The sequence below is a fragment of the Phalacrocorax aristotelis genome, chromosome 2 (assembly GCF_949628215.1).
Source record: "Phalacrocorax aristotelis chromosome 2, bGulAri2.1, whole genome shotgun sequence".
Lineage (NCBI taxonomy): Eukaryota > Metazoa > Chordata > Aves > Suliformes > Phalacrocoracidae > Phalacrocorax > Phalacrocorax aristotelis.
In genome coordinates, this window is record NC_134277.1 from 147,525,966 (window position 1) to 147,540,719 (window position 14,754).

General features: G+C 38.2%; 1 protein-coding gene across 7 annotated transcripts in view; it reads left to right on the plus strand.

Moving 5' to 3' along the window:
- OXR1 (oxidation resistance 1) overlaps window positions 1–14,754 on the plus strand; it is a 296,193-nt gene that overhangs the window by 214,423 nt on the left and 67,016 nt on the right. For all 7 annotated transcript variants that reach the window (XM_075085597.1, XM_075085598.1, XM_075085599.1 and 4 more), the window contains one exon: window positions 8,800–8,882. In XM_075085597.1, coding sequence (XP_074941698.1) covers window positions 8,800–8,882 — 83 coding nt within the window. The remainder of the gene's footprint in view (window positions 1–8,799; window positions 8,883–14,754) is intronic.

Genomic DNA, 14,754 nt, shown 5'->3' on the forward strand with positions numbered 1-14,754 from the left:
TACATTCTTTGCTTATCAGCTTTCAAGTCTTCATTGGTAAGATAACTATACACAGTAGATCTGGTGTGCCATGTGGCCTGTCAGTCCTATGTGCTATGGTGAGAGGTAGCAGCAGTGCATTTGGAAGATAAATGTGCAGGGCCAAGTTATGGTACGCTTGTCAAGTCCTGCTGTAAAAGTTAGTATCTTCCTTTCTAAAAACCTGGCTCAGAATAAAGCAGACATAAGAAAAAGGTAGGTTATTTCCTCACTTCATCCTTATTCAGTGCTTCACTTCTAAGAAATTAACAGGTGTATGATAAAGTATGAGAGGCTTAAACTGAGGAGACAAAATTCTGTAAGTTTTTTTGTACGCACTGTTCCGGATGAAGCACATGTGAAATGTACCAGCACCCTTTACAAGGACGCTAATGCTTCGTTTTCATGTCTGAAAATACTTCAGTTGGTACAGGCATAAGAAGCAAATGTGATCTTGGAATGTATCAGGCTGGTGACTCAGTCATCTTGTGATATGTTAATTATGCACAATCTCTTCTTCCGACTTATGTGCTACTAGTATATAGAAATTTTTGACTATTCCCTGGGTGTATGTGATGTTAAATGATCTTTTACTTATGTTATGCTTTGTACTACTACATCTTACCCTGCCTCTTTTTTTTCTCTCCAGGCTTTGGGGCTACAGAATTCTTTGTGTGTCCTTTTACACAGCCTTTGCTGTTTGTTGATTGTGCTTCCGAGTTGTTTGCTGATGTGCAATTGAACTGTTTTAAACTAATCTACTGGGAACTCATTAATAAACACCTCCATTCTGCTAGTTTCTATCTCATTCTCCCCTTTAGTGAATTTTTGACATAGTTTACAATTCTTGGCCCGTCTTTTATGGTTAAGTAGGATTCTGATGTATTGGATATTTTACTGAAGTTCAGTTTATATCATTTTCAGTCATCTGTTAGTTTAGTTTATAATCAAAGTACAGTTTATTTTAGTAATCTGGTATCCTTTGACTATGTTGCATTTTTGTTTTAATGTTTGATGTGTCAAGTTGCATTTTTACCTTAACTTTTCTGGTTAATTTCCATTTCTAACATTAAAACAGTTTTGAAGCTGATGTTTTATTGAGAACCTGCATGCTTGTGGCTGCCTTTTGACTTACTATGTGTGTGAATAATACCTTTCTGTTCATCAGTAAGCAACACACCTCACTGTGTTATATGTGTGGATCTCCCTCAGGCTCTGTTTGGGGATGCAAGGGAAGAGGTGGCCTTAAACAGCTGCACAACTTATTTTGGTGGTGGCCTCATGCATCTGCATTGCCTGCCAGAAAAACGTGGGAGGAATCATAGTTACAGATAACTAAATTGCAAGAAAGACTCTTTAGCCCTGCTTAAAGTAGAGGAGACTATGACCTCAGGCTAGGTTTCTCAGTGCTTTATTCCTTGAAAATGTTGAAGGATGGAAACTGTACAACTGCTCTGGGCTGCTAGATTTTTACTTTTTTCCAGTCAGAAACTCTCCTGTTTGTCCATTATGTCTGTTGTTATCCCGCTATATATCACTGAAGATCCCGGCTCCGTCATCTTGATACCTGTGGGGAAGTTACCTAGAGGATACAGGAAGGCTGCTGTTACAGTCCTTCAAAACTGTCTCTTCAGTCTGGAGAAGCTCTGTTCTAGTCAGGGGCTGTGAGAAGAGGCTGCCTTGGTGGCCCTTAATTACTTTTTTATATTGAAAGGGTCAGGGGGGAAGGGGGCAGAATGAGATGGTGACACTAGAGCCAGTATTGTGAAAGCAGCTGGAGTGCCAAGTTAAGGAGAATAGCTGCTTCTCTGGTGCTCTGAGTCTGCTGGCTATGCTCCTATTAATACAGCCGAGGATGCTGTTGGCCCTCCCTGCTGATGGGGCACACTGCTGGCTTGTGTTCATCTTGCTGACTCCAAGGCCCCCAGGGTTTTCTCAGCAGAGCTGCCCCCTAGCTAGGCAGAGCCAGCCTGTACAACACAAGGGGCTCTTCCTTCCCATGCAGAGGACTGCTGTCCTGTGGAATTTCACAAGGTTCCTGTCAGCCTGTTCCTCCAACCTGTCCAGGTCCCTCTAGATGGCAACCCTCCTCTCAGGTATGTTGACTGGTTCCCCCAGTTTGATGTCATCTGCAAACCTAATGCAATAAACTTGTACAGTAAGGTGTTTACCAAAGCATTGGCTCTAACTTCACATACACAGTAGATCTGTTGCATGTTAGCAGAGCAGTTACAGCTGCACAAGTCTGCCATATCATTAGAATAAACCGACTGATTTTGAGCTCTTAGAAAAATTAGGTACCACTGGCTTAAGTGTGACAAGGCAAAGTGTAAATTATTAAAGATGTCTAAGGATAACTTGGGATTGCTGATATGGGGTATTGTGTAGACTTGAAGATGTACAACTAAATGGGCTTAAATATCTGAAAGAGGAGGACGGTAATTATCAGAAAAGTTTACTTCCTTTGCCTCAGTAGAGCAGTCATGATTTTTGCAAGTTTTCACTGATATATACATTTCGTTTGCAGAGAGGTTGTGCAGTAGGTGGAAATTGCAGTTAGTGTCTAAAGTATTAAACCGTATACATACATATTTTAGATGGAACAGGGAAGGAAACGTACTGTTGTTAACACATACTGTGGCATAATCTGAAAATTCAGTGAACCATTTCTGGCTACCCTGATTGTGAAGCCTTATTTTAGAAGAAAGCCTCTGATGCGAATACCAGGAGTGTCATGCATGGAGATGGCTTTGTCTTCTAGCCATTTGGAGAGGTGGCCTGCCTTAAATTTGCTTCTATTCAATTGTTTTCATCCTGAAATCATGCATTTAATTCTTTCTGCCTACATGCTATACAGCCGACTGGTTAGCAGAGAAGAGGGTCGTGTGTTAGGGGGAATCACAAAATGAACTTGAATCAATGCTGAATCTGTATTGCAGGAAACAGCTATTTTGACATGTTTGAAGTATTGATGCAGCATTAACAAGGTCTGAGATACATTTAGTTTGGGGTTTTGCTTGAGAAAAATGTGAACACAGTCATGTGGAGAGCAGTGGTAAGGATCAAAAGTTTTAAGAACACATCTTACTAGAAAAAACAAGTCGCAGAATAAGTAGCGGTTGCTTAGCAAAGAGGAGACTAAGGGGGACATTGTTTATGACACTGTGTTGGTCTCAAAAACTACCATTTTTACTAGAAAACTGCAGGTTACTAGCATCTTCTAGGCTACTGTTAGGACCTCTTTGTTTCTAGTTCCTAACACACAGAAGATAACTGAAAATAATATTCCAGTAATTAGCGTAAGCATATCTAGCTGCAGGAGAGGGAGGAGGGTCAGTGAGACAGTTGCTCTACTGAGATGTAGCCCCTGCTGTTAGGAACACCAAATCACCAAGTCTTACAGAATATAAAGATTTCCTACTTTATTCATAAAGAAACAAAAAAGATGAAAAAGATCTAATTGTTATTGAGCTGAACTAATCAAAGATGTAATATCTATGCTTCCTCCATTTTATCAATTAAAAAGTTTTTGTGTGCTGCTAAATAACAACATACTTGAGAATATTTCAAAGGCAGACTACTTTTCTTTCCTTAACTTCTTGTGATTCAGTTTTTTAAAATCTTTATCCCATATGTGCTGTATGTTTTTTTTAAGAACTGTGAAAAATTGTGTCCTAGACAAGCATTTAACAAGGCTGCCGCCTCTGCCTTTTTCTTAAACACATGTAAATCTAATGCATAACTTGCGGTTCTCGCGGGTTGGGGTAAATCATCTTTTTCTCATCTTTTTGGCCATAATAAGCTCAATTTTATTAATTTTAAACGTTTTACATTAATTGTTGATGTGTCCCTCTTACTTGCTTTATCTCAAAGGATACTTGTTTGGTTTATCAATTTATTCCTCTGGGTAAAAAACTATCTTTGTAATCTCTGTTAACAATGAATAGAAGATCAGCAGCTGAGAAACACTGGAAGTTATTTGAAACTTAAGCTTATAATGCAGAAAAGTAGTAGGGTAAAGGAAAACTTAGCACACTTTGCTCTATGCAGAACTTGAAGGTACTCGAAGTAGTTCTTAGTATATATCTTTGCATTGCTACTCACAGTACAAACCTTGAGTTCTGTTTACCAGCTTCAATTGCCAGAAGTCCAAAGGATGTTCTAGAAGCATCAGCAAACAGAAGATTGAAAGCCTACAATTCAGCTCCAATCACATACTAAGAATGAGAAATGTCACTCTTGCCATGTCAGTTTGAACTATCAGTGCCACAGGAATGTTTTCAGTCAACCAAAATTCAGTGGCACGGGGCCGTATAGGGGCAGTTAGTGGAACTCACCTATAAATCTTGGCATTTAACTCCTGTTGTCTTCAAATTACAGTTTAATAATGCCACTGACTATTATCTGTTTCTAAGGTCAAAGCTGCCTCATTGAAAGCCGTATGTTCTTAAAACCCCTTTTCCTGTCGTGTGTCAATATGTTGGAACAGTAAGTAATCTCTGGTTATGTTGATTATATGTAACCATTATGCTGCAGTCATTTGATCTTAAGTTTCTGTATGTGTGCATCCCGCATTCAGACTAAATGTTGGTCTGGTGTCATTTTGAACACTGCCTTCTGTATCTTTCTAGTTCTAGTATTTTAAATCATAGGCAGTTGTCAGATGCACAAATTACAAGAAAATATTAAATCTACTTTTTCACTTCAGTGTTTCAAGCTGCTGTAGAGGCCCAGTCCTGCGAAACGGTAGTTTAGAATTGAAGTATCAACCCTGATGTTACAACAGGTCTGATCTTGTTTCTGTCTAAAGCAGCAGGGCTAGAGATCTGATGACCTAGCACTACAGATTGCCTTGTTAAACAAGTTACTGTTGACTCTGAGGTTGTGCGCAGCGTGGCTGGTGGTGTAAGGTTTTTTTTATAGCTGTGGTCTGAGAACATCAGCCTTTCAGACTCTCGCTGTCTTACTGGTGGCAGATGAGGTAATGATTGTGCATAACCTAACAAGATGAGCTCACATGCGGCAGAGTTATTAGGAAAATAAGTAAAATGAAATTGAGACTGATTCCCTTTGGTGCTGAGGTCTCTTCAGACCACTGCATCCTATGCTGGCAGTTGTTTCCACTTTCACGTTTCCTAGAATTATAGGGGCACAAGGACGGCTGAAAGAATTACTTTCCTCTCAAAAATAAATAGCCTGTTCATTCAGCAAGAGATAGTTGGAGGCTTTGCAGTATGCCATCAGGGAGGCTGAATTCATGTCTCTGCTACTCTGACCTATTTTCACAATTGATATACCTCCTAGTTTTGTTTGAGACACTAGGTGAAATGGATGGGTTCTGTATGAGCAGACAGCTCAAGCGGCAGGGCTGTGGGCAGAGGTGTGGCGTTTGGTAGCTGTGCCTGGTGCTCGGCCAGCTGGGTAGTCAGCCCACACGTAGCTCAGCGCTGCCTGCCTCCATCTCTTCTTGACTTGGGGAACTTAGGCCACAGTAGGTTATGAAACACTTGTATCCTGTATCTGTATAGCAAGGGGAGAATAAAGCTATCACAGAGGGAAGGAATTACTGTCTTAGGTATGGGAGGTGATGACACTTAAAAAAAAAAAAAAAGCTATGAAAAACTGCAGATTAATCTGGCAAATCTGTGTTAAGAGTTCTGGCATCTGCTTTCCTCCAAGGTGCCTCCAAGAGGGACCTTCCTTCCCCACCCCTACCGCCTGGTTGCTCTTACTTTCCTGAAATTACCAGAGTAGTCTGAAGTCTAAAGCACAGTAGGTCCTTCTGCCCTGAAGAAAAAAATAACTTTTTTATTTCTGGCAGAAGGAACAGAAATTATTTGTGCAAGACTTTATGCTACTGTTCATTTGCTGGAGAAAGAGAAGATAACTCTTTGAGTGGCACCTGTCTGCAAGCTCTTTAGATGCTAATACACAAACTAGTAAGAAGAAAAAGGAAACTTAAATTTAGGTTAGGAAAAAAATACCCACAAAAAAAGTTGGGCTTTATACAAATGAAGCGTGTATATACATTTGTAGCATGGGTCGTCTTTATTTCTACCTAACAGCGTGGTGGGGGACAGGGGAAGATGATGCATGTTGTACAAAAGGAGTGCTCTATGTGTAGATTATTAACACATGTATGGGATCCTGGATGAGATCAGTCTTTCTTCGGCTGCAGCCTCTGACTTTTGCTTAAGAGTATTTGAACTAGACAGCTGTCGAAAGAAAAAGATTAGGCTGCTGGCAAAGCTTTGATATGGGCTGAAAAACTTGGAACAGCTACAGTGAAGCAGCTGTTCCAGTTTTTCAGTAGCTGTGTGAGGAGGCACCTGTTGTGTTGCAAGGTCAGGTAGAAACTTTGGTAACAAAATATTTGACCTGGAAGAGGAAAATGTTGGCTGCTGTTAGTCTGCGCACAGACTTCTAGTGTATTTTATTTGTTACTGAGTTGGTTTAGTTTCCCCTAGAAATACTTGTAGCATCTTCTGCTTATATTAATAGTTTTTGAAGTAAAGGTTTATTTTAGGTAGCTTTTTGAAAAGCTGCAACTAGTAAATAAGGGAAGAAATACCTTTTAATGTGTTTAATGAAGATAGTAGGATGTAGAATTAGTGTTTCAAAACTTCCTAGAAATTCTGAAAAATCTAAGAGTAGGCTTAGTCTTGACTATCATTTTGACTATCATTCATAGCGTACTATAATTAATACCATCTATAGATCAGTTTTTGTTGTAGGTATGGGAGCATTCTCCTCCAGACTTTTTTTTATATATTAAGAAAATTAGAAATAGTCCAATGTTTATTTCCTTATTATGCAAAGAACACTTCAGGAGAGTACTTATGTCGAATTTGCTGGAAATCACTTATTGTTGCCCTTGGCAGCTTCCCCAATATAGCAAATGCAAGATACTTGCGGTTTTAGTTTTTTGTGTTTTGTTTCTTAGTACTTGATATTGCAGAACTTCGTATATTTTGTGTTGGACTTTTCCCTTCCCATGTCTTGATAGTTTCAATTACCCATATAGAAATGATGGGGGGCATATGAAATTCATGCAAGTATTTGTCTAGTCTCTTTTCCAGTGTTACAGTCAGGATGCCAATTCAAAATGGTAATGTACAGAAGCTGCTGTTGATTTGTAGCAAGTTTCCTTAGTACCTCAGGAGAGGCTTAAATAGACATACAGCGTGTTTTCTATTCTTAAACTAGCCATGCTAAAATATTTTCAAATAATACATTTTACAAGGTTTTTCTTCTATTTAATTTGGTTTGAAATATTTGACTAAATATATTCAGTTATGGTAACAGAATTTTGAAGGGATCAAAATGGGAATATAACTAATCCTATTTGTAGCATGAAAGCCTAGTATCTCATGTAAGTATTTTGATCTCCACCATCGACAGTTAAATATCTGCTGTTAAGGAGCCATTGTGACAGAGACCTAAATTCTTAAGAGATTCATCTCAAAAAATGCATGTGTGTGTATATAAATGTGTATGTTAAACTACTTTACTAAAGATACAGAATTTAATGCTTTCTGTTGAATCTAAATACTGTTACTTTGTCTTTATTTTAAATATCAAACCAATTAATATCAAAAAGTAGAGTATACTTCAGGTAGAGATTGTTGTTGATTTGGCTTATGAACTAGAGGTCATCAAAATATGCTGCCCCAATAAAAAGAAGAGTTCTTAACTTGTGTTGTTTACTTGCAATCTTCATTGTTTATGCAAAGGCTGTATGTGTGTGTTACAGGTGGGGTAAGTGTGAAGTTCAACACTAATGCTCTTTGTTTTATGAAAAACGCTTCAAATACCCTGTACTTATCAAACAGCATTTAGACAAAAAAATCCCAACTGATTAGATTGAACATACAGGAATTCTAGATCATCTGCCCTCTAGACAAAAGCAGACATGTATGATATAAACCTAATTAAACACGCTAGCTCCAGAAACTTACTTCCTCTGTACTTGGCACCTCGAATACTGGGTTCAGTTTTGGGCCCCTCACTACAAGGACATTGAGTTGCTGGAGTGTGTCCAGAGAAGGGCGATGAAGCTGGGGAAGTATCTAGAGCACAAGTCTTATGAGGAGCAGCTGAGGGATCTGGGGTTGTTTAGTTTCAAGAAAAGGAGGCTGAGGGGAGATGTTACTGCTCTCTACAACTACTTGAAGGGAGGTTGTAGCAAGGTGAGTGTTGTCTCTTCTCCCAAGTAACAAGCGATAGGATGACAGCCTCAAGTTGTGCCGGGGAGGTTTAGATTGGATATTAGGAAAATTTTCTTCACTTATAACAGTTGTCAAGCATGGGAAGTGGTTGAGTCCCCATCCCTGGAAGTATTTGAAAGACGTGTATATGTGGTGCTTAGGAACACGGTTTAGTGATGGACTTGGCAGTGCTAAGTTAGCAGCTGGACTTGATCTTAAGGGTCTCTTCCAGCCTAAGTGATTCTATGATTCAATGATTCTAAATGTTGCTTGCCTCATGGGTTTAACCTCCTATTTAGTCTTCCTTCATTAATAGCTTCCTGGATAGCAGCAAGCACTTATGCATTTAATTGTTTCCCAGTTATCAGTGGTTTATATTGGTCAAATTCTTAAAGCATTGCAGAGGAATGAAGTCCCTATTCTAGCAGCCGGTTGTTTGTTAGACAGAGTCACCGGGAGCAAGCTATGTAACTGGTGAATTAGATGTCTGCCCACGGGGCTGTAGTCAGCAGCCTGTGACAGTACTGAGAGAGCAAAATGAATTTAACACGCATGTTGCCTCAATTTCTTTCAGACACTGGCCAGAAGAAGACCCCAGACAAGAAAGATGGGCGACGAATGTCTTTTCAAAAGCCTAGAGGGACTATTGAATATTCTGTAAGTTACTGCTTTATTGTTAGAATGTCATTGCATAGCAAGTGCAGACTTAAAGTTTCATTACAAAATATAAGCAAAACGGTAATGTGCATTACCCTTAATCTTAGAATTCTGTGTATCTGATAGTTTATTTTGACAGGAATTAAATCTGAAATTAGCTAGTAGTATTTTAGTAATGCTTTTTTAAGTTGTTTTTTGTTCCTTCAAAAAAAACCAAGGTAATCAATCTATCTAGTTCACTTTTGGGTAAATAGCTAAAAATGATAAATAACATTAATTATAAAATCATGTGAAAGTTCCCTGCTTTCAGCATTACTAATAAACTGTTGACATCAGGACAAAGAGTAGAATGAAGTTGGTAGGGAGGCAGCTATATCTTGATGCTGACCTTCTGGCATTCTATTAATTTTTGTAGATCTGGTCTAGATCTGTTTCGGCAGCAGTATCTGAAAATGGAGCCTTTCTCTGCCTGTTCTGTTCTTGAAATGACCCTCAAACTGTGCTGCAGTCAGCTTTTCACATTTGTGGTTACTAAGGGAAACTGAAGTGAGAAGTATCTGTCTTGCGTTATATGCTGGAAATATAATTAAGCCTATAAATAATGCTTATAGGGTTGATATTAAACTAAGGAAAGTCTGTCAGAGATGTCTTTGAATGCGTTTGAAGCTGGACATGGTAAAATTTATAGAGGTTCTCATTTTTAAAGTCTTTACTTGACCACTTGGTGTTTTCTTAATCCAAGAATAAGAGGTATGTGGGAGACTTAACTCTTAATGTTACGTTAAGCCAAGCTGTGATATGGCTTAACTACTGAGAAGGCTGTGATAGTCATTTGGAGAGAGACAGAGGGTGTATGTATTGAAGCAAGAAGCACTTCATGGGCATGGTCTATATGAGGAATTTGAATATCATTCTACCCTGTACTAAAGACTTCCTTGAAGCTCAAATTCAGAAAATAAATTTCTTCTGCTTAAGGTCTAGCAGTTGAAGAATGGAAAAGTAAATGTGACTGTTTCTATTACATTGACACCATTTTGTCTGGAATAATTGGAAAAAAATATACTCAGGTGTAACTCTAAAACTGGGGTTCCTCTTCAGTCAGTAAATCCCTTGTCTCTTGCCACCGTGTGTGTATTTACCTTGGTAGGTAATATCCCAGGCAAAACTAAAGCACCAAGCTTCCCTTTTTTAAATTAGCATTTTGTGTCAAGTTGTCATGTACTTCTGCAGGTTTTTGTGTTCCAGTAGGTGGGGTTTTATTTGCCAACATAACTTTCTTAACTACTGAAGTATGTATCATTCCTTGTGAGTCAGAAAGACGATTCACAAGAATCAAAGGCTTTGTCTTGAAACTTAGTCCAGATTCTAAAGAAGCCTGTTGCATGTACGGAGCATGGTGCATTTCAGCCTCACGAGCGCAGTGTTCTCGCTGCTCTTGCTGTACCTCTCACTTGTGAAGTGCTTAACAAACATGAAGTTTTTAGAGCTTTCAGTTAAGTGTCCTACACATATGTCATAATACAATACACAGATCTAACCTTTAGGAACGAAGGTTACTTTCACTGTATATAAGAGGGGTCTGGTAACTAGTGTGATAATTTGCTACTGTTATTATTTGACTTTATACAATGTGCTGAGATGAACTTCTGTCTGGTTTCTGCCTTCATCCTACTACCTCTAAAAGCCACAACACACACATGCATATTTATATGTCTATGTGTTGCTGCTTTGAGAAGTAGCAGAAGGACAAAGGCAGAAACCATGCTCCCCCACCATATTGTTGAGAAGCTACTGGAGTTTTTTGCTGTGTGCTGTTTTTTTTAATAACGTAATGTGTTTTTCCAGTGGCTATGTCATTTTAGATGGGAAGGCCTTATTTGTATTCCTGAAGTGCAGAGTGAGAGAGAATCTCACAGATGCAAACTATGGGTTTTTAAGGTGAAACAGACTTCTCACTAGAATTATTGTTTATTCGTCCTCAAAGTAATGATTTTTTAAAATATATTTTCTCTTTAAAAATCTTTAACTGCCTTTTGGGTTTATCTTTAACCTGAAATTTCCAAAGCATAAAAACTCGGGGCTGCTGTTCTGTATGTAGCACCAGTGAGAAGATGTCAACAGCTGTGGTATTAAGTGAAGGAAGTGAGTCCTAAGCTTGCCCAGGCTAGTAGGTTTAAGAGACTGTCACGAAGTTAAATTTCAGAGACTGCTTCTAAAGGATACTGATTTATTTTCATTGTTATTGCATAGGCAGTGAACAGATTGGTTTTTTGAAGTTATATAGTTTTTCTTCCGAATGTCAGTCAATAGTTTAGATGCAAATTAATATTGCCTGTTTTGAAATTCACAGCTGGTGCTCCAAGCCAATTGTTTTCCCCTTCTGCACACAGCTGACACATGTGAACAGGCTCTAAGGACCGAGTATCTAGTTTAGGTGAATTACTGTTACTGGCTAGAATTTTTAGCCCTTTTTACATTGTGAAAATAGCATTTTACATGGCTTATTTGACATCATTATATTACCATTGCATTAGAAGTATTTTGTGTTGTACAAACACAACCAGTGTCTGCCTACAAGTGTTAGAAGAGCAAACTACAGATAAATAAAGGAGCATAAGCAGACAGTGTTGACCACTGATCACCAATGATACTAGTGTGGTAGCGGTTTCATGACTTCAACAAAAGCCTTGTAAGCCCTCTTCCTTTTGAGGAGAAAAAGGAAATAATTGTTCCTATTTACAGATACTTTTTTTTTCTCAAGTGCAATAGACTAAACAGCAAAAGCACTTCTTGTTTGGGGGGGGTGGGGATTACAAGTGAGCAATGGAGGTGGATGATCTGGTTTTGTTGGGGGCTCCACTGTAAGACTTCCCTTTCCCTGTCCCACACCTTCCCCTATAACGCTTTGGGGATTGAAAGCTGTGCTCTTCTGAAATAGCAGCTAAGCCCTGTAAAGCATGAGTATGTTGTCCAGATCATGAGAAGAGCCTGGTATCAATTAATGAAGGTCACACAAGCCTAGAGTAGACTAGACTTGAAGACTGAGTTTTAAGCCAGACTCTTCTGTGTTGAACTGCTGGTCTTCCTGCATGTGATCTTTTCCCAGTTATTTAGTGGTAAGTCCAACATCTGGAAACTGGGTCTTGACTCTTTTTTAGTTAAACACCAGTTGAGAACAAAAATACAGGGGCTTCTGAAGTCAGCTTCTTAATGTAAAGCAAGGAGGAATTCTTGATCCTTTCTTAGCTCAAGGGGCATGGGTGGCAAATATTTTTGTGGTGACCATCAAACAGGTGAAAGCTTCCAAGTATTCATGTGGGTTCAAATTCTAGTAATTTCTTGATGTAATGACTTGCTGAAAATGTTTATTTTAAGGGTAGATAAATGATGAGTATCTACTAATATCCTTCTATAGTAACTGTGGTTTTGCTTTTTATCATAGGGTAGCTTGGATAGAGAGTGCTAAAGGTTCTCTCTTCTGGTGCAGTTAGTTTTATTGCCACTGTAAGCCTTTACATGCTGTTTAGACTACTATATGCTTAAGAGTTCTTACTTTTTTTTCCTTGGTGCTTCCATTTCAAAGCCAGGGGTTGTGTTCTTGTCTGACTGTCACTTTTCTTTGAGCATGCCATTGTCATAGTCTTTTTCCCAATTTTGGGAAACTTAGAAAATGTGGATCATAATGATGGCATATTACTATATCTTTTGTATCTTTTGCCTAATTTTAAAATTATTTTTTGAGTTATTTCTATTATTTACAGGTTGCATTTTCCTGGTGTTGCATATTATAGAAATTAGACCTTAGACCTATCAACAAATACTAAATGTAGTCATAATCTGTTATTTCTAAAGGCTTGTACAGCACCAAAATTGCTGTTGTGTCCTCTTCTCCCCTTTTTCCTCACCTCTCCTTCTAGTCTTCCATCTCTTTAATTTTGTTAGTTCCTTTTAATACTCTTAAACCATTCTTTTGTTGTTTTCTGGTTCTGGCCAGCTAATCTTGAAATACTTAAAAATAAAAGTCGTTGTGCACTCTATTTCATATGTATCCAATGTTTAATTTTTAACAGAAGAAAGAGTGAACACCAGTTGTTGAGACGCAATGATAGTGAAGTTCATAAAAATATCAGAAGAGAATTTAGTTTTAAATAAAGTTTTTAAATAACTTTGCCAGCTGCTAAACTGACAAATGAAGGCAGTTTGAACCATAGTCAGCGGTGACTCTGGAGCTGTCAGTCTGCTGGTGTGCACAAGCATGCCTGGCAAACATGGGTATACAAGTACTGCTCCGTAAGTGGAAAAGGTGTAATGGGATGTACCTCTGCTCAAATGGGGGACACAATGATTTGAAGAGTGTTTGATCTAGGGTTTTGTTGGGAAAGGAAGGTGGAAGGTGGGGCTCTTCAAGCATCTAGTAATACCTATAAAAACTGATTTTAGCTAACTTAGAATTTCAGACATACTTGTATACATATGTAAGTGGCTGTATAAGATAAGTAACTAGGTAGTAAGACCTTATGTGTCTTATCTCTACATAAGAGTGTTCATGACTAGAAGCTCTTGCTACTGAGTATAGGAAAGCTACTTTTATTTTAAGAAGCTGTTTTTCAACAGAAGCTTATGTGTGTTAAGTTGAACACAGTCCTGACGAGGTGATTTTTTGTTCTCTTTTTTTCTTTTTACACTTTCATTAATTAGTATCTTTCAATCTTTTTACTCAAGTCAGTATACTGAAGGAAACAAAGCCAATGAATGCATGATATGTATTTAACCATTTCAAAGCACCAGCTGGCCTGCTCAGATCCATTTCAGATTGTTTCAGGGTATAAGATAATGTTTTCCCATGTCAGCTGGTTGTTTTTCAGGGGTTTACTTGTACTTGAACGAATCTTACCATTCTGTTAAAAATCATGAAACAAGGTAATCATGTACAATCATGTAATGATTGGAGTTGTCCCTCTCTTCTCAAAAGCAGTTGTCCCATGAAGATTCAGCATAGTACTTTAATATCCAAATAATTACATAAAATTCTTAATAGTCAGAATAGCATTTAGATAGCTCCCTGCATAATGTATAGAAAGTTTGTTTCCTAGGAGAGAAGTATTGAATTGATGGGGGAAAATGACTGGAAAGTCTGTGGTATGTGGTGGTGCGTCTTCTTTGTTAGTTCTTAAACTACGCTTTTCCACAAAGTTATTCTTTCCATTTTTGCTGTTCAGATTCTATTTTGTGGATTGTAGAAAGCCCAAGAATTGGAAAACAGGCCTTTGAATATAGGGAGATACTTCAGGAAGTCTTTATTACATTAACACCTTCTTTGTTTTAAGGAGATATCAGTGCTGGTCTCTGAAATCCCGTTTAGTGAGGAGATTTGCCTGTGCAAGCTTTACAACCAAATAAAAGGAAGCCTATATTTACCATTCTTGTGCTCATGATTTGTGAGATAGACCCTTTATTTGCCAAGAGATCTCACAGAATGGTTTTATCTCTCAAGGTTGAGGAAAGGGAATGCACTCTTAAAAGGCTGTTTTGTGGGTTTTAATTGAATGCTTTTAATTTTATATCATGTCATAAGCTAGTCTAAAAATTTTAAATTTCAATCAGAAGTGATACCTAAGGAATAGCTACTTAGCAGCTGTTGTCCTCCAACACTTATGTGAGAACAAACTTTTGAATTAGGCAAAGCTTTTGAATATCACTTTATGCTTTATTTTAGCAAACCTTCTGTATTATGTACAGTTTCTGATGGAAGCACAATTGTTCTTTGACTTGGGTTGTCAGTTTTGTTATTGTCTGTGAAACAAGTAGTATATATCTGGTCAGGTTGGGGTCCTGGTTTGATTTCTGCTTTAGTACCGATTAAAAGTGGTGT